Below are 21,544 nucleotides of genomic sequence, written 5' to 3'. Positions count from 1 at the left end.
AGGGGCGGAACGGCTTGACAAACTGGACGAAATCGGAGAATTACAAGTAGACTTAAAAAATTCATTTCAACGGAGATATAGAAAGAGAGCGCCGACCGATTGGCACTTGCGCGCGTGTCTCGTGAGAGATCCACTTTTCATCCACCTTTTGTCAGTTACGGTTACTTTATTATTAACGTTATTATTATCATTGTCATTATGAGATACCCGTGTACTTGCTAGAGTCGAGAAGAATGTTTAAACCTACGCTTAGCGTTAAAGTACGAGTCGGAATTCCTTAAACGGAAAGTTCGCAGCCCGGTGCCTCTTCCGAGCGTTCCGGAGAGAGGTCTGTACCCTTAAATACAGCGGCATATAAAATCATCGTCGACCCGTAATGTGTGATAGCACGATCAATTCCAGAACGCTACATATGCACGGCAAGTTCCCTGGATCGCGATGCAACTGTTGTCGGCCCCGCGAAATGGCGCGAAATACTTCAAGCTCGGTCGAGATCGTCCGTTTTCGTCTCTTTTTTCGCGTTTCTTCGGCAATTTTCTGTTATTATACGGATTGCTTCATTGCAGTCGGCCTGCTTCATCCGCCCTGTACGTGCCAAGGCAGTTTTCTAGGGGAAAAGGGAGGCCATTTTGGGAGTTTCGCGTTCCACGTCTTTCACCTTTAGTTGTTGGGACCGATTAAAGGAATAAGTCAGGTGTACGCGATTCGAATTCCAGCCGATCGTGGAAATGTTGAATTTCCGAGCAAAGTGAATTTACTCCCCTCGAAGTGCACCCTAGCATACTCCTCGAAAAAAGGAACAATTCCTCTTTCTTTGTCGTCGATTAAAATCCCAGCATCCGCGACAGGTGCATCCGAGTTTCGTCGCGATCTTGCACGTCCACGTGTACGCGTGTACATATTTATACGCTTATACATAGCTACGATATAAACAATATACACAAGTCCTACGCTATGTACAGTACACGTCTACTGTCTGTCTAATAATTAAACACTTCTCGAGCGGTACTCGAGGATCGAGCGAACGTGGTTCGTATCGACGGTGTATCTCGGTATCGTCATCCTTTCTTCTTTTTTTTTTCATTTTTGTTCTATCTTGTTCACAATGAATATCAGCTCGGGGATTCTTTCGGTGACGTCGGTTTCGCGTGGTCCGAGCGTTTCTAATTAATTCCGCCCAATTATTCCGGCTCTTTATCGTTTTGTCCAAGCCGCTCGCACGCGTTTTCTCGTTTCCCTTGCCCTCGACTCTGGGTACACGTGTGCTTAATTACATCGGGTGATCCGATTTCCTTCCAATTTCGCCTTTTCGAATGTGCGCTCATCCTGGGCGGGCATATGCGTGGGATAACCTGCGAATCGAGAGCAAACATCCTGTATCAAAGGGAGCCTGGGCACCAGGCTCATTTGTCCAGCGTTATTAGACCGAGTAATCTTATCCGGAGAGTCCGAGTTTTACGTGATAAAAAAGCTACGGTGTTTCGCGGTCCGCGGATCCCCGAGGATGTTTTCTCCCTCGCTAGGGGAACTCCTTCGATATCACGTCCTAGACCCTAAGAACCCTTAAACGCTACATATCGACAAGCTCGAACGCGGTATTGCGACTTTATCCCTTACCCGTCAACGATCGTCAAACCCAAAACGGAACACCTTTGACGGCGAGGTGGAGGACTTCGCGATGTCGCCATTTCTCGCCGCCTATCACAAATTCTTACCCGCCAAGTGATCGGCTAGCTCGGATCGTCGTCACCGAATTCGCAATTCCTCGGGTCCATCGGTGTCGACGGCCCGCTGCCGCCTACGTTCCCGGAAACGTTTAATTTAAACTCTAAACCCATAACCGCTACGTATAAACAAATCCCGGTCGCAAGTCCCGCAACCGGGAGTACGCGAATGCAAATCCATCAACAACGGCCTGCTCGAAGAGACTCGGCCTCGCAATGTCGCCAATTCCTGCCGCCTATCACAAATTCTCGCGTGCCAAATTATCAGTCAGCTTTCCGCCGACGTTCTCGATCGCCATGTACAAGTGCTGCTCGGATGGCCAGTCCAGGAGCCGCTCGCGAGCAGCACAATTGAGTGCCTACCAAGTCTGCCGAGACCGGCGACTTCTTCCTCGATGGGGAGCTTTTTTTTTTTTTACAGAAGACGATGAGGACTCCTCCCTCTTCTCCCGTTCTCTCTTCTTATTCCTCATATAGCACCAAGGATCAATCGCTTTTCGCACCGACGTGCTTCTCCGTCCGGTCGACTCGCGCTTACGTAGATCCTTTAACAGCTACCGCAGGAAATTCATCGTCTTCTTACAATGTACAAGTATATACGTTAAATGAGCACGTCCTTTGAGTTGGTCGACCGATCGTTCGGCGCGAAGTTTCGAAACCGTTCCTTATCAGCGCCTAATTCTACATATCCCTCTTCTTATCGTCCTGGGCGTTTCATCTTCTCCGGCAGCTCCGAGAACTTGGTTCGCTCGATTCTCGAGTTTCGCATCGTGCACCCTAAAATAGAAGTCATCGGCGAGATCGATGTGTCGGCTGTCCGTCAAACCCCCGTGCTGTCACTTTTATCGGCTACCATATGCATGTGAATTTCCCGTGAAATTGGCGCGCGTATTCCCGCGTTTCGTCGATCGTCGCTACCGGAACCTCGTTATTTGCCGCCTGGAAAGCCGCGGGCGAAGCTCGACCTGGAAATAAAGAAGTCGGGTTCATTTCCTCCCGCCAACCAGACCGCAGGATCTTCTGCCTCGAGTCGCCTCCAAGGCCGCCCTTTGTCGCAAAGTAGACGTCAAACGTTACCGTTCTCCGTCGACGCGTCTGGTCGAGGCTCTTGCGTGGACCACGACAGCGGTGGGATCAGTCGAAGAACTTTGCCGTCCTCTTCGGGAAGGAAAAAATACAGGACGAAGCCTTCAGCCGGTTAAGATCCCGCCGTGTCTCTGCGCCCAGCGAAGGACACGATCGAACGAATCCCCTTGACGGAGGTCTGCAATCCCAGGAAAGAAATCAGATCACGATGGACCTCTCGTCGAGAACCCGAAGTCCGCTATCACGAGCATCCAAAAAGACACCCACTTTTTTTTTCGAGCCGTTCAGGAAGTCCTTGTACATCTCGGACCGGAGGTAACGGGAATAGCTGTCGCTCTTCATCAAGTGATAGACGTGGGCCTGGAAACGAGAGGTCGTTAATGGCCGCCGCGTTTTTTGACTCGCCTATTTCAAGAGCGACGTGCACGAGTCGGTAAAATGGCAGTTCGTTCATTGCCTGGAGCGGAAGCGCCATTTGCTAAATTATTTTCGGCACTCTAGGTGTACCCGTGGTTACATCAAGGACCACGAACTCACGGCGGCAACGTCGAAGCACCATCGATCGGGCTTCTCCATGTTCTTCTTCGTCGCCTCGTAGGACCGGGAGTCGACGTTGATGGGGCAGCTCGCATCGGGTCCCAGATACTCGTTCCAAATTTCCTCGACCTTCTCCTTCACGCAGGATTGCGGTAACGTCTTCAGCTCCTGGACGGCGTCCCAAAACCTGTCCGCGCACCGATACAAACGACACGTTAGGTTAATTCAACGATCTCGAGCACTCGTCTCGACATAACGCGAACGTACCTGAGATTTTCACCGCTGAACTCCTTGTCCAGGAAACGAACGAACTGCTCCCTGCCGATGGGGTCCTGCAGGAGTTCCTGAAGACCGAAAGCCCACCTCTTCACCCTCCTCGCGGATATCTCCTTCCTGTTCGAGAGAAGAAGGTCGGTCGAGGAACGTCTTTAAGAAACCCGAGTTCGGGATTAACGAAAAGCTAGAAATTACCCTTGTCTCTCCTGCTCCCACATGTCCGTGCAATCCGATATCCATGGGTTCGTAGACTCGGGTTGCGTGAAGAACGGGTCGTACTCGTTGTACTGCTCGTAGTAGCCGATTAGTCTGAAAAAAAAAATATTTCAATATTCCAGGTAGACGCCTCTTCGTCGCCTCCATTATGGGCACATCCGACGTCTTACTTACGCCTCCGCGACTTTCGAGACCTTGATGTTCCTCCTGCCGAGTCTCTGCTTCAAGATCTCGATCTCCTTCTTCAGGGACTCGATCGGAAGAGCGCCGTCGCCGTCCAGCAACGGGGGCGAGATTCTCCCTCCGGCGACGCCGAGTTGCAAGTGCTTGCTCGCCTTCGGGACGGGCTTTTGGCTTCGACAAGCCTTCTTGATGTCGAGCTCCGTGGTGTTCACGCACCCGGGCTGAAAGCAGGGACCCTCCGCTTACTTCGCGTCTACCCCTGCCCCGGCCCACCGAAGGGGTGCTCGAGCTCCCCCCTGATACCTAGGTTCCGTTCCATCGTTACAAAAATCACTCCGTGGCGTCCCTCCCGGCTAGACCTCGAACACGTGGACGAAAGGAAGCCCGAGGGTTTGCGAGAATAGTTACGACTAGGGCAGAGCTGAATTTTCAATGCGACGAGTGGGTTCCCCTAATTCACGGGTTACCCTTAGACATTGGGTCCCTCGTCCTCCGTCCTCCAAAATAACTGGGAATCTCGTTATCGCCCGTAACTCGAGTTCCCCGGAGTGACCAAGAATACTCGAGTGACCCAACTTCGGGCGCGGTATCGATCTCGGCCCGACCCTGTCCAAGGAAGTCCTTGAATTATTCGAGTGTCTTGAAATTTCGCGCAGCGTCCCGAGTATTCTCGGCACCCGGACCCGAGGGGTCCATTCCGCCATCCTCCGCAAGGCCGTTCGCATCCGACGTCCCCTTTCCAAGTGATCGGGAGTACTTTTTATTTATTTTTTTCTTTCCTTCGATCGGGGGCATTTCCTGCGACTGCACTCACCATCGGTCGATGCACGTCCCAGAAAGCCCTCTCCTGGCTGTCCAGGACTTTGCGCTCCAGCTTATCCCTCTTCTTGTCGACCTTGCTCTGGGCCTCGGCCTGCATGAAGATGAACTCCCATTTCCGGGAGAAGATCTTCTGCAGCTTCGCCAGGTTTTCGGCCTCGTAGTCCGCCAGCTCCAGACGGGTCTTGTTCTGCATGGTCCTCTTGCAGAGATAGACGGCTGGGGGATCGGATAGATTAAATCGACCGCGGTGGGCTCTCCTTTTATTCCGGCCAATTAAAATCGTTCGGCGCTCTCCGCGGCCACGTTATAGAAAATTCGAGGGGACGATTATTTCGAGGCGGTCCGATATCGACTCGTTGCGGATTCTCCGGGCGGCGGTACGCCCCTGATGGAATCGGTAACCGAGGCGACTCGATTCGCGTGGAATCGAATCGATCGATCCAACGCGAGCGACCGTTAATCGGGAAGAGACCTCGAGTCGATCCATCCTCGCGGTCACGCAAACTCCACGGAATATCTCGCGTGATTCCGATAAATCGCGGGCCCGATTTCACGTTGGCGAGAATCGAATTTGCGTCCGAGCGAGTCCCCGAGTGCCTCGACGAGGGAGAGTGGAGGCACTCGACTCCGGTGCACCTGTTGCTCCGTTCCGATTACCGAACTCGCTTACCGAACTCGAGATCAATTTTTTTTTATCAGGACCTCCCGGACTCGCGATACCCCAGAGAAGCGACGAGTCGATATTGAGTACTCGTTAAGGTGATGTGAAAGTCTCGCGTATGAAACTTGAAAATGTGAATATGGAAGCTTTAAAGAACTCGATTTATCCTTAATTAGTCTACGTTAGAATTAATTCGTTTACTCGAGTCTTACTCGCCAACCAAGACTAGTTCTTTCTTCGCGCCGTCAATCGGGGTCCAAACTCGACTCGGCACCGCTTTTAAAATTGAATAATCCGTCGTATAATTAAAACTCACCGTAGTCCGTGTTCTCAGGTTCCCAGCAGTTCGACGGCCAGAAGTACTGGGTCTGGAATCGGTAAAAGGTGCCGTCGTTCTTAACGGTGAGGCAGTGGTCGTCGATCGGGAAGAGGTACCCATGGGCCGACATTAGGTGCGCCACGTGAAGTGCCTCTGGAAAAGGAGATTTCCTGGATTCTCGCCGCATTTGGCGCTCCCCGTCGAGCCATAAAGTACCAACTTGGACGGCCGCGAGGAGCCGAGCGTGAAAAATGGTCGGACCTAACTAAACGCATCCGCGTTCGCGGCGTTATGCGCTCTCTCCTCCTTCCTCTCTCTCGTCGGAGGAAAGTCATTCCTCGCAAAAAGCCCCTCGCGGGCAGATCTAGCGGACCGTTCTTTAAAGACCCTCGCAGCTGACTCTTTACCATGCTCCCCGGCCCCGCAGTTTCGCGCACCTCTTCTCCAACTTTTACAACTTAATTCAATCAGGGGAATTCCCGGAGTCGGAAGGAGGGACTTTTCCGAGGCGTCTCGGGCATACCTTGGTCGTCTATGTTGAGGTTCTTCGTCATCCAGGATATCAAGTCGGTACCTAAAGAACGCCGGGATAAGACACAGGAATCATGATTATCTGAAAATGACGTCTCGTTGAATAATCGAAGAAATTCTTCGGCTCACCCGTGAAGACGGAGGGGATCTTCGTCATGAAACTCTTGACAGTCTTCACGGGCACCCCGGTGTACTCGTCGAGCATCCTCTGCACTATCGACTCCATCTGGAACGGGAATAGCCAAGAGGAATAGCCATCGTTTCCCCGGACGTCGCCTCGACGCGAAGAAATGCACCTGCATCTTCGGGAGTATATAGACTTTTAAATATACGTCCCGCGCCTGCGTGGTCGACGCTATGCCAATTAGCTGGTCGATTGAAACGCTCTCGGTACAATGGTTGACCACGAGGAAAGTTCTGCCACGATCGATCTTAGTTTCGCCATGAAGGCCGGAAACGAGAACGCGCCGTGGATGAGATGCACCGCCGTGGGGCTGACGTCAAAGTGAATTAATTTCACCGTAACCAACCCCTTCGCTCGATGAGATCACTGAATTTACGAGTAACGAGGATATGTACGTTCTGCATTCGACAGGGAAAAGGGGAAAAAGGCTCGAGCGGTCAGCCAGTGGCGGGGTCCTCTTCTGGTCGGACAAGATAAGGGGAGCAGTCCAGGATTCGACGGGTTCGGGCCAAACGAGTTCATCGAATCAAATTGCCCATAAATGTCTTTCAATCTACAATCTATACCGATGTATTCCCCTCTCGGACGGTTTCAACGCGTCGGTCGGTCCATTTTGAATTGCGTTTGTCCGCCCGGGAGGCCGAATCGAATTCCTGTCAAACAAATCGCATCAAATGTTCATCCCTGGAGATACGTTGCACTCAGTCGAGCAAATTTCTGGATAATTATCCCCGATGGTTCGTTTACTCGGGGATCCCGCGTGTCAGAGAATATCGAAAAACGTTGACGCCTCCGAGTAGATTGGTTTTCGAATGAAAACTGACTCCGTTCACGGTGGTAATTTCGCTTGTGAAAGAACCGTGCCCGATGTGCGTTCACCTAACGTGCATCCAACGGCGAACAAACGCTAAACTAGCGTTAAACTACCCCGAAAGTGGGAACGATTCGAGAAAGCGTCTCACCGTCCCAAAACGCGTTCCCTAAACGCGCGACGAAGTTCCTCGCCAGCTAACTCGTCTTAATTCAATGTCCAACTAGACACGCTAATTAGTCGATTAATTCTCCTCAGCTAGCTGCCTGCGCACCGGAGCGATGCAGTTTGCAGAGTGCTCGAAATATATCCAGGCAATGTTTGCGAAGGAACTCGCGTATACGCGACGTGGAGTCGGAGACGCATCTAGGAAGGAGAAAGAGCCTCGAGCAGTCAGACGACGGGGAGGTTCCCCTTCGGTCAAGACCTTCTTCAATGGAAGGTCGTTTTTTCCTATCGGGTAAAGTCATTTTATGAGCACAATCGAACGTCCCAGCTTGCCGGAAGAGAGAGAAAGAGAGAGGGAGAAAGACTTCGTCCGGCTTCCGATTTACTCGACTCCGCTCCTTCGATCATCGAGAGCTCGGGGACAGCTTTCCGGGGTTATCAGAAAATACTTTCGAACCCGACCAGGGCGATTCGGTGCACCTAATGCCCCAGATATCGCGTCCTTTGTCCCACCGATGCGGATACTCAGGAACGTTCTTATACAAGCACCTTCACGTAAACGACGTCGGTCGTGTCGGACCCTCAAAAGCGGCGAAGCACTTTCTCCCCGGCTCTTTCGCATCGAATTAAACCTCCAGTTCCCCCAGCAAGTTAAGAAAGGATTGATCAACAGGTGCAAAGCCGAGTCTATATATAAATAAGTCGGCTTCGTTCCGTTTCATCGCGGATTCGTGTCAATTCCAAGATGGCGGCGGTGGACGGAAATCAACCCCTTCGTCGGGACTTAACGAGCGACCGGGCGAGCTCCGATTGTCGTAATTCGTTATTCCTACATCCGAGGGGTTAATTGCAACGAGGAGGTGCACGTGAGGAGACATCGTACACGCAATTACCAGGGCTCGTAATGACGCTTTGTCTGAAACGACGAAACGCCCATTAGCTGATGGAATCGATAACGCGCGATAATAATCGAGCGAGCGTCGAGGCCGGCAGAGGGAGGCCGGGTAAAAAGACCGAGCAACCGTTAATTTTCAAGATTCTTCATTATCCCCGCTTCGGCTCGTTCGAAACTTACGATATCGTATGGAAAATCTGGGAAATTAATTCCAAGTGGGGTGCAACGAGAGAAGACGTTACCGTCGAGTCCTCGAATTAGGGGGAGCTAAATTTCGGAACTTCCACCCCGGGGGAATTACCTCGAGCGACGGTTCGTTTGGGAATGGAAACGTTAAGGCGAGGACGTTTAATTGATACCCTTGAAAGTACTTGGATTTTTAATTAGACGTCCCCAGGCGGTGACGACTAAACGAACGAGTCACCGGTTGTAAGGGGAGCTCGTCCGGAGATAGACAAGTCGCGTTCGTTTCCCTCGTGTATATAGATACACCTATGTGTACACATATCTTGTCGGCGAATTTCGCGTCTCTCTAACCGTCCTAAAAACTAGGGTTGCGATAAACGGAGGGCCATCGAGGATTTTTGTGGCATTGCGCGAGTACCCGACGTTCGGCGCGACGATGGAAAGGGAGAGTACTTCCCATTTGTCTGCCTTTCCGTTTAAACGCTCGTTCGTCTCTCTGTTCCACCCCCAGGCGAAAAAAAAGGCATGTAGATAATGCCAAGTGCCTAAATAAAAGGCAATAGTGTCGGGAGAATCTAGACGAGCGAGGCGTTACCGGCAAATGGCAAAGCGGCGCAACGTCGAAAAGGGTTTTCAAATTTATGACGGCTTTCACGGGGAACGGTCGAGGGAAGTTACGTTAAATCGATCGGTTATCGATCTCGAGACATCGGCCGAACGTGAAATATCGATGCCAAGACGTAGAAGAGAGATGCCATTCCTACTTTTGCGGAGGTCATCTCGTCCGGATGGGAAGAAGGACGCTGATAATGCCGAGTGCCTAAGTAAGGGGCAAAAGTGTGCGAAAGTGGGGATAAGTGACGCTTTTACGGCAGCGTTTCTCGGGGAGAGGCCAAAAAAGGAAACGGTGGAGGAAAAAAAAAAGGGGAAAAAAAAGGAAAGGGACGTCGGGGCCAGCGGAAAAGCGCTAAAACTAGGGACGGGTGGAATCGACTCCGAGATATCGAATTGCACCCCACGGTGCAATCTCTCTGACGGATTGGAACGAAAGCGGCCATTTCGCTGCGGTAACTTACGCGGAGCGACGAATTATCGCTCCACTTTCCTGAAGAAATTTTTTTTCTGACATCTTTGAAACACAGCCTCCGGAGGGTATTTCTGGTTTTCACGGAATATCGGCCATCCAGCTTCCGGGGTGACGATTTTACGATTCGAGGTAATCCCTCGAGCCCCGAGTTGGCATTATCTTGGGGTCCACGTGGGTCAATGCACCTCGGGAATGGAATACCCGACGCACCGCGGATTCGGGTATCTCGAGTTAGCGAGGTGTCTCTCGATTACTCGCTCACAGGGGAGCAACTTCCTTTCGAGTGTCGGAAGTTCGGCCAGGAACGCGATCGCCCCCAGCCACGGTAGTGTATCCGAAACTGGAGCGTTATTCCCGTTAAATCGGACGAGCGACTCAACTCGAAAGTCCTTAGGCCACGTATTCGGTGCTGAACTCGAGAGTCGATTTCTCGAGAAACCCTTCGATATCCCTCGAAATAGGCAACTACACCCGTTTACCCGCGTAATTATAAATCTCAGCGATTTTTAAGCCAGGTAGTCGAATCCCCCACGTCTCCATCGTCCACTTGAATTAATTCCCTTAAAGCCGTGGAATCGAATCGCCAGGATTAATCTCGACGCGCGAGGCGATTTAAAAAATGGGAATTGACTTTCAATTCGTACCTTCTTGTAGACGATGTAATTGGGCACGTCTTTGGAGCAGGCCGAGGCGTTGATGGCCGCGGGGGTGGCGCGATGCTCGGCCGAATGTTGCCTCCTGTTGGAAAGGACACTCCGGCCTTTCCCGGCCGATTGTTCGGCTCCTCCCTTGTCCTTGTCCTCCACCGGCTTTCGCCGGCACGCCGACTTTTCGGAACTCATCGTTACCATATCCACGTTATGGGAGGTGCACCATCGCCCTCCTGAAACGGCAAAAGGGTAGACCTCTCGTTAGAGCGCGCGGACCCGTTTCGTCCACTTTTTACCCTCTTAGTCAACGTTGGACCCTCGATCCCGGTAAGTCCCTTAGGGTGATTCCGGACATCCCGAGAACCCGCTGACCAACTCTCACAATTAACAAAGTGTCTCTCGACCTGGACAACCGTGTTCCCGCGACCCCGTCTCCCGGGGTTTCGCGTCCATTAGCGCCGACTGCATGCGAAGCAACCAGGTAGGCATTTCCACGTGTAGAGAGCATGTACCTAGAGGGTAGGCGTCGTCAAGGGGTCAGGAGGACCTTCGTTACGAGCAAAAGCAGGCCAGGTCCAAAGTCGGTAGCCAATGCACCCCGAAGAGAACGTCCGAAGGTCGGCACTCTTCCAGGACGACGGTGGATTTTTCCGCCGGAAAAATCCGACCCTCCGCGACGAGACGAAACGAAATCGCGGAAAAATATCTAACGTCTCTTTGCCCTCCCTTTTACACCGCGATAAGGCGGAACAAGATGAAACGAAATCGCGTAAACGATCGAAGTCACGCGAGGGAGAGGGTGAAGCGTCCTCGGAGAGAAGGACGAAAGCAGGGAGAACAGGGAAAACAGGACTCGTATTCGTCGACCTCTTCCTCATCCTGGGGATTTTTCTGGCCCACTGACGGATCCAATTCGCACCGGAAAACGAATCCTCGAAGTTTTGACGGGCGGAAAAAAACCAGCCGCTCGTAAATCGATACCTTATTAAGCGGGGTGGATTTCGGCCCAAACGAATGCACGATAACCGGGTTTCCGGTAATGGCCGGTACGCATTTCGCCTTCATTGAATTATTCACCCTCCTTGAAAAGCGCCGATAGGTCGAGCGTCGAATTTCGCATTGTTGCAACTGGAAATTCTTGGCTTCCGAATAGGAGACCGGGGCGGCAAAAAAAAAATGGCGTTCTCCGATATCGACGTCGCCGGGATCGAAGTGGAAATCCGAGAGCGAAAGACCTCGGCCGATTTTTCCACTCGGGCGACTCGATGGCCACCACGGGGAGAGGAAATCTCCTTCCTGGGGGAAAGTTTCGAGGGAGGGTCTCTCGATTTCGTCTCACTTTTCCCGGGCGGAGAGGGAGGTGTCCCGGGTGTTCGCGATGTTCTTTGCTCGCGTCCTTGGACAGGACCTCGGATGTTTAGGAAATTCTCAAACTGGGTCGGTTAAGTCTGCCGTGAGTTCGCGGCTTTCCGTCCCGGAATAAGTTTCCCCGGGATAAGAACGGTGGAAAGAAAATTTTCCAGGTTACCTCTCCGAGTGGTGACCACGCTCGACGGTGCTTAACCTCGGGGGTCGCTTAGCCCTGAGAAAAGCGAGAGCCTAGAGTCGAATATATTCTTATTAATTAATTAATATATTTATTAATTCGAGTTAATAGAATTTAAAAAGAGGAAGAACCAACTCGAGTTTCGTCGACGACTTGGGAAAGCAAGGAGCAATGCGTCACGTGTATATTTGACGAGTCACAAATCTGTTGCGAGGAGAACGACTCGAGGGCAGAATTAACTCACGGTTGATATCACGAGTTAATATAAAAATGACTGGAAAATTGACTCGAGCGCGTTTCCGACTCGATTTTAACCAATTGAAATATTCGACTCGCCGCATCTCCACCGACGATGGAACCGTTCCAGGTAATCGGCACTCGATGCTATTAATTCCCATTAATCGGCAATATCCGGCGAGCCATCCACTTCGGCGTTTCCCCCCTCGCATTTTGGACCGCATCCCTCCGCTCGCGGGAATTCGGAGTCTCGAACGGAATCGAACGGAATTTCAGGACCTTTGAGGAAAAGCCAACTCAGCGGCGGATCTCGCGTCGGTTTCCGGCGATGACAAGCCGGGAGCGGAAGCGCGCCAGTGCTCAGTTTTGGGGAACTTATGGCCTCGCTTCCGCCCTGGGAGAGACGAAATGGAGTACGGGGGAAACGAAACGAAATTAGCTCTCGGTCGGACATAACGCGGGTGATTTGCAGCAGCGAGCTGCGGCTGACGGCTGCGAGTCTCGCTTCGAATGCACCCTCGGTCCCTCCGGGGCTTCATTGGTGAGTCATTTTCACACGGGACGTGGATCCTCCGAGGTCGGCCCGATTCTCGAGAGACTCGGAATCGCCTTTCCCAGTCCTAAATCCAATCTCCAAGGGTCCATCGGAATCCAAGCTCGGAATCTCGGGGCCCCCAAAATGCATCCCGAAAGCTCTGCCGAAGCATCGCCCCAAAGCTCCGGGTTTACCTAATTCCCTTTGAGTCCTTATTGTCCACATCGGTCACTTTTTCTCGTCGAGAGGCGCGATCCCCCCAAAAGTGAAGGTTTTAATTTTCCCGGCTTCGCCGAGCTCGGGGATAGGGAAAGGAAAAAAAAAGAAAAAGAGAAGAAAATAAAGAGACGCGCAAACAACCGACCGCGTCGCCCACCGAAGGGGAGTCAGGAATAACGCCCCCTGATTTTCCGATATCCAGGCTGATATCCTTCGAGTTTCGACTCTTTTAGAGGTCCAGTCCTCGGAGAAGGGTTCGGAGGGGGAAAGGAATCAACGATTAACCGGAGTGCACTTTGACAAAGAGAGAAACGAGGGGGAGCGAGGAAAGTCTGGCCGAGTTCCGCGCCAAGTACTTATCCGGCTCTATAGGAAGAGTCCGAGCCAAGGGGCGACAAAGTTGCTCCACGTTCGCCGTTCAAGGGTGGGCTCTTCGAAGGAACGATGTACGATCTCTCGCCTCGCCTTTCCTGCCGTCTTTCCGAGGTAACCCAACACTCGGGCCCAACGGCGCGGTTTAACGAATGTCCTTAGGGCACCGCGCGTTACTCCTGCGTCGGGAGAGAGTTACGAGGAAAGGACTCTGCCAAGGCAGAAAAGCGTGCGATAAGCTTGGCAGGGAAATGTGCGATTAGCTTGACAGGGAAATGTGCGATTCGCTTCGCAGCGGTCCTCTCCTCCACCCCCCCGAATTTCCGGTAAACCGCGGAAACCGAAATGGTCGGCGATCGAAAAAGTCCTCGCGCGTTGACTAAACGACGAAAGGGCGAGAAACCGCGACGGTGGTTCGCGGCTTTTGCGCGGTAATCGATTCGCGGATAAAGGTGGCTACACCCATGACTGTAATCCGCTGCGAGAAATCTGTGCAATCCGACCTGTATAAACATAACCGACGAGTTATCGCTAAAAGAAGCCTCGATTTGACGATACGGACTAAAAATTTCCACGATTTACCCTCGTGTGGATAGTCCCTCTAAATTGTCGATCCACGTAAAGAGACTATTACCGAAAAATCGACCCACCGATCGGTGTTATTCTCTCAGGAAATCCTGGATTTTAACGCTATAAATCAGGTGGAGGTCGCAGAAATCCCGGAAAATCGTTGAAAATCACCGAAACATTGTCACGGGTTTTAAGGTCGAACGTCTCTTGTTACCAAATCACGTTATTGTTCGTTATACGAAATCAAAGGCAATTGGTTGCCAAAGGACTAAATCGTTTTCGCCGAAGGTTATCCCGCCACCCTTAAGAGAAGTCTCCTTGGGGGAAATGGTCGCGAATGTTGACCAACGGGGGAGGAATAATATTTTCGCCTAGTCGGTCCCGAGATTCGGACGACTCGCGCGATTCGCATGCAGAGTCGCGGGGACTCCGCGCGCTGCAGCGCCGCGCTAGGTCGCCGGTGATCGATACTCCTCCTCGTCCCTCTGTCCTCCGTTCAGGCCTCACCCTCCGGTTCGCGGACAGCTCCGAAAACGACCTCGGACTCGAAGGAGTTCCCGTCCACCGGGGCACATCGTGGAAGGAACTGGAATACAGACCCGAGGCGAGTAACTCGAGCTCTAACCGCGAACAACGAGGTCCTCGTCGCCGTTCAAAGGCGCTCGTCCGGGAGCGGGAAGTCGATTGAAGCTCGTCCCGACCGGGGTATTCGTATTCCCCGGCACTCGAGGGAAGTCGAAACCGAAGTCGATCGAACGGTATCGATGACGCCGAGGGCGCGGGGAACGCGAGCGCGATAATCCCGGGAAAATGTCCACACTGCGTGGAGGTCAAGGCTCGCGGTCCCGCAGTTGGGTCACGGCTCAGCTCTCTCGCGGCTCAACGGGAATCGAATTTCCCCTCGGAGTTAACGAGACGCACGTTCCCGAAACGAAAGGTCGCCGCAAGGCGAGCCAAGCTCGGGAAAGGGAACGCGGAGAAGAGAAAGTGCGGCCGGAAGGAGGAAATAAAGGAAAAAGAAAGGAAAACCCGAAGGAACTCGGCGGGACCGTCTCCTGTTCTCTCTCGGTCTTCGTTTTGGGGCCGCCACGAGTGCCGGGAGAAATTTTCCCAGCCTCTCGGGGGTAGGGCACGGATCGGAGTCGATTTCAGGGGAGCGCAAATAGTGGAGGGAAACTGGACGATCTTTGAAAAATGTCCCAGGACGAATGCGAGGTAGGGGCACCTTCGAGCACGTTTCGAGCAATCGAGAGGGCGAGTGGCCGAAGGTGTCGACTCCGGGTTGGCGCCGTGCCAGGTCGAATAGGCCTATTAGTTCTGTCGCCGTAAACACGAACCTCTACCCAAAGCCGAATGTACGACGTGTCTACGCGTTATGTACACCGAATTTCACTCGCTGGCCGTTGCGCCTTGCGATAGGCACGTTTCCTTTTTTTCTTCCGAGTCAAAAGGTTAAGGTAAACACTCGTATGGAACAATGGTTTCCGATAACCTTCTAATAATTTTTCATCGCGTCGTTCCAGGTTCCCGGAGGTTCCCGGAGGTTCGGATCGCGCGACCACGTGTCCGCGTCGCCGTTGCGTCTTCACCGTTCCCTCTTTCTTCCCGGGCGTCCGGTAGCGCTCGGCTCCTCTTTCTCCCGGGATCGAGGACAGTCCGGAGAGTCTCCCTGGAAATCGAGGAGTCGCTCGTCCGAGCCAAAAGGCTCGCGCTCTCGCGCGATTACCAAAGGGCCCTCGAGCCCCGCTCGGAAGAGGTCTGTGCGAGTCTCTCGAGCGACCTCTCGGCGAGCTCGCTTTTATCCGGAAGTGCACGTCGCGTGCCGCGAATTGCACTTCCGGCGAGCCCCCGAGAGGGACTCTTCTCGCCCATCGCTCGATCCTCGTCCCTCGAACCCCGAAGAGGGCCGACAAAGAGCGGCAAAGAAGGACAAACGGAGATAAAGGCGGGAGTTTTCTCGCTTCGGCCGCGACCATTCTGAGATTTACCCGAATTTCCAGAAATTTCCCAGAATTTCCTTCTCGCGGGCCCCAAGGAAATTACAGCCTCCGCGTAATATCGACAATTGCGTCATAATGGAGCGCCTAGGTCGCCTCTGTACGGCCTCGTAAACCGCGGTGTACGTCGATGCGGAGTGCGAGTACAAGCGGCCCATTGTCATTTTATCGGAATGCTTGACTATGCGCGCGAGTATCGCCTCTGCATCGAGTCGCGGCGACATCGCTGCAATTACCGGGCCACGTATGGCCGAGGGCACGTGTCGTTTGTCGCCAATTGGTGGATTTAATCGGAGGTTCGCGGGGGTCCTGACGGCGGTCGACGTTAATCGCGCTGACGATCCGTGGGTGGGTGACGGAACCGCCGACGTCCGTCTTGCGTCGTTCCCGCGGAGGATTGGCGACGCTTCGGATAAACCGGGGATATGTATGTACGTATGTCGGGGCGGGAATACTTTCCCCGGAATTTATGACAGGGATTAACCCCGAGTTCGATCTAACTCCGCGCCTGTTTTTTTTATCCGAATTTCCTGTCCCGGCGATATCTCGCATTTCGCTTTTCGAAATTCCCGAGTTCCCCGAGCCGAATCGATCTCCGGTCTCCTCCGGCGAGCGTTCGCGTCGACGCGCGAATCCCGAGCCGTCGTTCCGAGAATAGACGAGCAAATTCGCCGGATGTCGGCACAATTCGCCGAATTAGCGGAGCAACGTCCGGCGATCCGGAAAAGTCCCGGGGCGTGAAACGCGCCGCGGATCGATCGGCCCCGCTCCCGTCTTCTCGTCACTTCGGCAGCGAGGCGCTTCTGGATCCGGTTGACAGATTGCCGGGGAACCGATTACGAGGGCTAATCGACGTCAGTTGGGAGAATTCGATAATCGGCGTATTTCGTAGGCCGTTTCGCCGCGGCTGCAACTGCCGCGCGAAATTACCGACGGCTCTTTTTAATGAGCAAAATTGAAAAAAGTTGCAAGTCCTGGAGTCGATCAGACGGGCCAAGTCGAAGACCATGTTCGAGGCCAAAATTGTTCTCGGAGACAATTACGGATGAAGACGACGATTCCGAACTCGATAAACTCGATAAACTCGATATCGGTCGACACCGACCTCTCGACGTCGAGGATGTAATTACTCCGAAAATGCTCGCGATTCTCTCGCGAAAGGAACATAATTTAATTTAACCAAAGAAGTATTTCGTTAATTCCAAGAATAATTACTCCACTCGAATAAACTAGAATGAATTTGATATGCGCAACGTTTCTTCACGGCTATGATAATTTATTTGAGATTATCCGAGTCGAATAATTGTTTCATTGAATTAACGAAATATTCCATCGGGATCGCTCGAAGGAAATGTCTCGGTCTTCGGTGCATTATTTTAATTTTCTCACGGTGGAAGACTTACCTTCCCCTTTGGATGAACGGAACGGTTAGTCTCTCGAAGCCGCTGAAATATTCCGTCGAGCTTCCGGCGAGGATCCTCACGTCTTCTCCGAAGGAGTCATCCTTCTTCCTCTGGCTAGACCTCCTCTCGAGCACCATCTACGCCCCGTCGTTACCTAAGGAACAGATTCTAATTAGCCAAAAGAAAATCCCTCGACCTGCAGAAAAGGAGAGAAAACTCGTTATCGTCCTGATACGAGTTTCACCCCTTCCGCGTTCGTGCCGAAAGGGTGGAAAATAATGGCCGGCGATTCCTCGACTCCGCCGAGGGACGGCACCCCCGCCGTTAACCGATTATACAAGTTCCGCGTACTTTATATCGCGTAGAGGCTCCACGGCCGAGTAAAATGGATCGGCCGATTAATCGACGTCGCCAGGAAGTCGGCCGAATTCGCGACTCGCGTTAAATGAATTAATAACGCCGGAGACGGGCGGGGGGAAAAAAAGAAATGGCGACCGCGCGACTCCCTCGTCCGTTTCTGCTCGAGAAAAAGAGGGAGGTCCATGAATCCTCGGCCGGGACGATCGCTCTTCTCGAAAAACTGGGTCGCTACGTGGAAACCTCCTCTCGCGGAAATGTCCGCCTCGGTTCGTAACTCGGAATATGAGGTGCGAACGAGGCACGTTGCGGTCTTCCGGAAGTACGCGTTCGCGAGAATCGCTCCTGGAAGGAAGGCGAACTCCCGGGGGAACGTAGAATCTGGCGCTCGGGTTTTCCCACGGCTCGGCCGAGATCGACTCGAAGGGTTCGCCCGATCAAAAGGCCATGTTTCGAGCGAGGGCAACATACCGAACGAGTCGTTGTCGGTAGTTTCTGATTTAAGGGCGATTTGGGAGGGTCGGCCCCGACACGTGGCGGCACCGATCGGACAAACCTCGTCGCGAGGGACGCCACTACAATATGAACACGAAAAAATGGTAAAACTGCTGCGAATGAACCGCCACCCCAACTGAAATTCCTCTAGTTCGCAAAAAATGCCGAAAATGCTTCGAATCGACCCTCACTCCACCTGGAATTCGAAAAAAATAGAAAAAATGCTGCGATTCGAATGCCATCCCAAATAGAAGGGATACCAGCTAGAGTTTTTTTTTGTCCTAAATTCGAGGCACGATAAAAATGATTTAACTCGATGAAACATTCGACTCGTCGGGTTCGAACGAGACCCTTCGCCGAGATAGACGTTCCGTCGGCGACGTCGCGAGCGGTTCCCTGGAACCGGGGGTCGCGTTTCGTCTAATAGGCAGAGGCACGTGACGGATATATCACGGAATCGAGGAGAAATCTCTCGAACCCGGAGGTGGATTCGCGTCTCGAAGTCGGGGCGTCGGGGTAAAGTAACCCATCGAAGTCAAGAGGGTCAAGATGGATGCGACCGATGGACAAACTCGCAGCCCGGGTGGAAGGTCCGTTCGGTCAATATTAGCGAGCCGGTGCCTTCCGAGACCGCCTCTTATCTCGGCTCCTCGCCTTTTCAGCGGCCCGACCGTCTACCGATAACCGTGTGTCGGTTATCTCGGGTTACGGGCGACCGAGCCGGTCCCCGCTCGTCGCCCAATTCCGCGTCCTTTGGCCGGCAGGTCCGTTTTAAGGAGCGGACGACCGCGGTTAATTGGCGACCGGTAATTGGCAAACGCGCGGCTAACGAACGTTTACCCGGCCCTCGCCGCGGAAATGCGAGGCCGGTATCCATATGGATTTCGTCGAGAGGAAAAAAAAAAATAAAAAAGCGGAACTCGCGGCGCAAAAACCTGGACCTACGCCGATAACTCGGCCTTCCGGATGGTTTGGGATACTCCCGGCCCGAGGAAAACATAAATTGCGCTGGTAACGGTATCGTAAAGCCCCTCTGTAACCGAGGGGCCGGCTGACTCGTAAATAGCGGTATCGTTGGACTCCGGAGGCGAACAACACGGGCATAAATTCTCTTCGACCGGCGAAGACATCGCCACTGTCGCGACGCCATTGTCTCGATCGCGAATAATAGAGGCCCCTCGCGACGCGAGATGCAGGTTGAAATCGTCGAAAAAAGCTTTCGATCCACGGTGACAAGGGACGCCTCCCTCTAGCGCGTTCCCTATCAAGAGACTCGGCAGAATTTCGAGGGAATTAAATTTTCTGGCGGGATTCCTCTTTACGTAAACTAAATAAAAAATGCCCGGGTCTCGATTCCTAATAATAAAAAGAGCTCTCTCTCTCGCGACTCGGATTAAATTTTTCGAGAAGAGCGGACGGTCCAAGGTGACAAGCCGGATTCGCCCCTTCGGGGTGGACGCCTTCCTCGAGCGCGTCCCCTTTTTCTCTCTCCTCCCCCGAGTTTCTCGGCCGCAAAACCACCCCTCCGAGAATGGACTCGACCGCGATAGCCATCTTCCCTTCGGCTCGGAAAAATCCAGTCGGCACCTCGCCAGGGTCTAATCTCTCCACGGCGGGTCTATATCCAGTGATCGGCGACCCCGAAGGAGCGGACGGAGGGAAATCCAGGAGAGAGAGAGAGGGCGGCGCACGCGAGCCGCGAAGTCGCGTGCGAAGCTCCTATTCGGTCCTCGGGGCCTCGTGCCGGTCCGACCGTCGCGGCGACCGAATGACGAATGATACGCGCGGCCGAAGGCCGCGACCCACGTGACTCGTCGGCCGAGGCTACGTTGCCGGCTCGCCGCGGGCGAGAAGCCAATCCCGCGGCCCGCACCCCCAGAGACCGGGCAAACTTGGCAACGCCGCCGAAGGGACCTACTATAGAGAAGGGAGGATGAAGAGCTCCACAAGTGTTACGATATTGCCTCCACATGGCGGAAACTCTTCGGCATCGGCCATGCGAGGTCGAGTGCCGATCGAGATGCGATTATCCCCGAATCGGAGTCGCTCGATTTTCCGTTTCCGTCTATGAACCGACTCATGATACCGCGAGATAGATGGCTCCAAAGTTAACCGTCGACGAATTTAAATGTCCACTCTCTCCCACGCCAGATAAACTTAGACTTTTTTTTTTTCGGCGATAAAGTAGGATTTCCGGCAAAGGAGTCAAAGTCCTTTTTTTCGGGATCTCCCTCCTCTCGAGGGGGCCCCACCGAGTTTTTTGTTTTTCCCACCAGTAAAACGGGAATCTCCCCGATAAAGGGAACGCGTTCCTTCGAGAGAATTTCCGCGAAACGAGTACTCCGCCTCTTTCTCTCCCGCCTCCCTTTCAACGAAACAGCCCTCGTCAATGGCCTCGCTCACCCTCCGGAACAACGGAGTTTTCGAGCGGGACGCGGCGATTTCTTTTTTTTTTTTTCTTCAAAGAAGAAAAGCATCCTCCGCGACGCCGCCCACGTGGCGCGAGCTCTAAATTCCCTCTTGTCTCGAGCCCGTCGTTCACCTGCCGGAAGGACGCGATTAGCCCGGACAAAGCCCATTCCGTCGACCGCAAGACCCGTCGGAAAGCCCGGCGGCGATTTCGCTCAAATCGGTCAACGATTCGACCCCGACCCGTTCCCGTCGCGAGGCATCGAATTTCCCCCCTCTTCCATCCTATCCCTAAATGTCTAAAAATTTCAATTTATAAATACCCTTCCTCGTTAAATCCCTTAACCGATGCCCAAATAAACGAGGCACATATCCATCCCTCTCTACGTCGGCCACGTGACCCAGAAAAATCGCGAAGAATCGAAGTCCCCCATTCGATAGCGGAACGGTCGGACGGACGCTTAACCTCGCGCGGACCGTCGCCCTGGGATCGAGGAGTCGCCTGGATTACAGGCGAGGATGCGTCCACCGCCCCTCGCGACGATGAAGGTCTTCGAGCATCCCGAGGGGAAAAAAATCCTCGAAAGAGCAGTCCGACCCCTCGACGAGTCGAGACATCGGCGAAGAGGTGCGTAGAGAGCGAGCCTCACCGCGAGAGCCGACACTGCCACGGAAGTCGAAGGGTGCCTCGCAGGTCCTCGGAGTGCCGCGCCGCACCTGCGCAGGCGCGCGCAGGCCGCGACTCGCGACCGGGCGAAGACTGGGAGCAGCGAGCCGCGCGACGCTCCCTCCGCGATGGTACCACCGCCACCGACTGGCGCACACTGGCGCGGCCCGGCGCGCACGCGAGTGGCGGGAAGACCTCCGCGCGGGGACGGGGGAGGGGGCGCGCCGATGGAGTGCCTGGAGGGGAGGCGGACGTGCGCGCGCAGGTCCCGACCACCAACCGGGAACCGGGAACGGGGAACTAGGATCCTGGAGACGCCGTCCGGCGCCAGGGCTCGCGGCATCGAAGGCGGAGTCGCTGCGAGTAACTTCCGGCTGGACGGTCACTCCTGCGCCGTATCG

At 53.6% G+C, this 21,544-nt stretch overlaps 1 protein-coding gene across 1 annotated transcript; it reads right to left on the bottom strand.

Annotated features, from left to right (window-relative positions):
* Positions 1 to 7: 7 nt before the first annotated feature.
* Positions 8 to 21,206, bottom strand: LOC105699720 (regulator of G-protein signaling 7). Its single transcript, XM_012424932.1, has 14 exons — positions 21,127 to 21,206; positions 17,216 to 17,369; positions 10,331 to 10,569; positions 6,485 to 6,581; positions 6,348 to 6,398; positions 5,822 to 5,977; positions 4,837 to 5,060; positions 4,014 to 4,243; positions 3,819 to 3,932; positions 3,615 to 3,740; positions 3,348 to 3,534; positions 3,078 to 3,170; positions 2,802 to 2,988; positions 8 to 2,689 (listed from the first exon to the last, which is right to left on the bottom strand). Exons 3-13 carry the CDS (start codon positions 10,535 to 10,537, stop codon positions 2,923 to 2,925), a joined length of 1,551 nt encoding a protein of 516 aa, XP_012280355.1. The 5' UTR covers positions 10,538 to 10,569; positions 17,216 to 17,369; positions 21,127 to 21,206; the 3' UTR covers positions 8 to 2,689; positions 2,802 to 2,922.
* Between the last annotated feature and the right edge of the window lie 338 nt (positions 21,207 to 21,544).

Source organism: Orussus abietinus, unplaced genomic scaffold, assembly GCF_000612105.2.
Source record: "Orussus abietinus isolate OABI.00-Male unplaced genomic scaffold, Oabi_2.0 scaffold10, whole genome shotgun sequence".
Lineage (NCBI taxonomy): Eukaryota > Metazoa > Arthropoda > Insecta > Hymenoptera > Orussidae > Orussus > Orussus abietinus.
Note: the sequence above shows the minus strand (reverse complement) of the source record. Positions and strands in the feature narration are given on the sequence as shown.

Excerpts from the sequence above, each read along its gene's own strand:
- LOC105699720 (XM_012424932.1), bottom strand. The coding sequence starts at position 10,537 with ATGGTAACGATGAGTTCCGAAAAGTCGGCGTGCCGGCGAAAGCCGGTG. Across the intron at positions 6,399-6,484 it reads GATCCCCTCCGTCTTCACGG|GTACCGACTTGATATCCTGG; the intron begins GTGAGCCGAAGA and ends GGCGTTCTTTAG. Across the intron at positions 5,978-6,347 it reads CCTCAACATAGACGACCAAG|AGGCACTTCACGTGGCGCAC; the intron begins GTATGCCCGAGA and ends CTCCTTTTCCAG.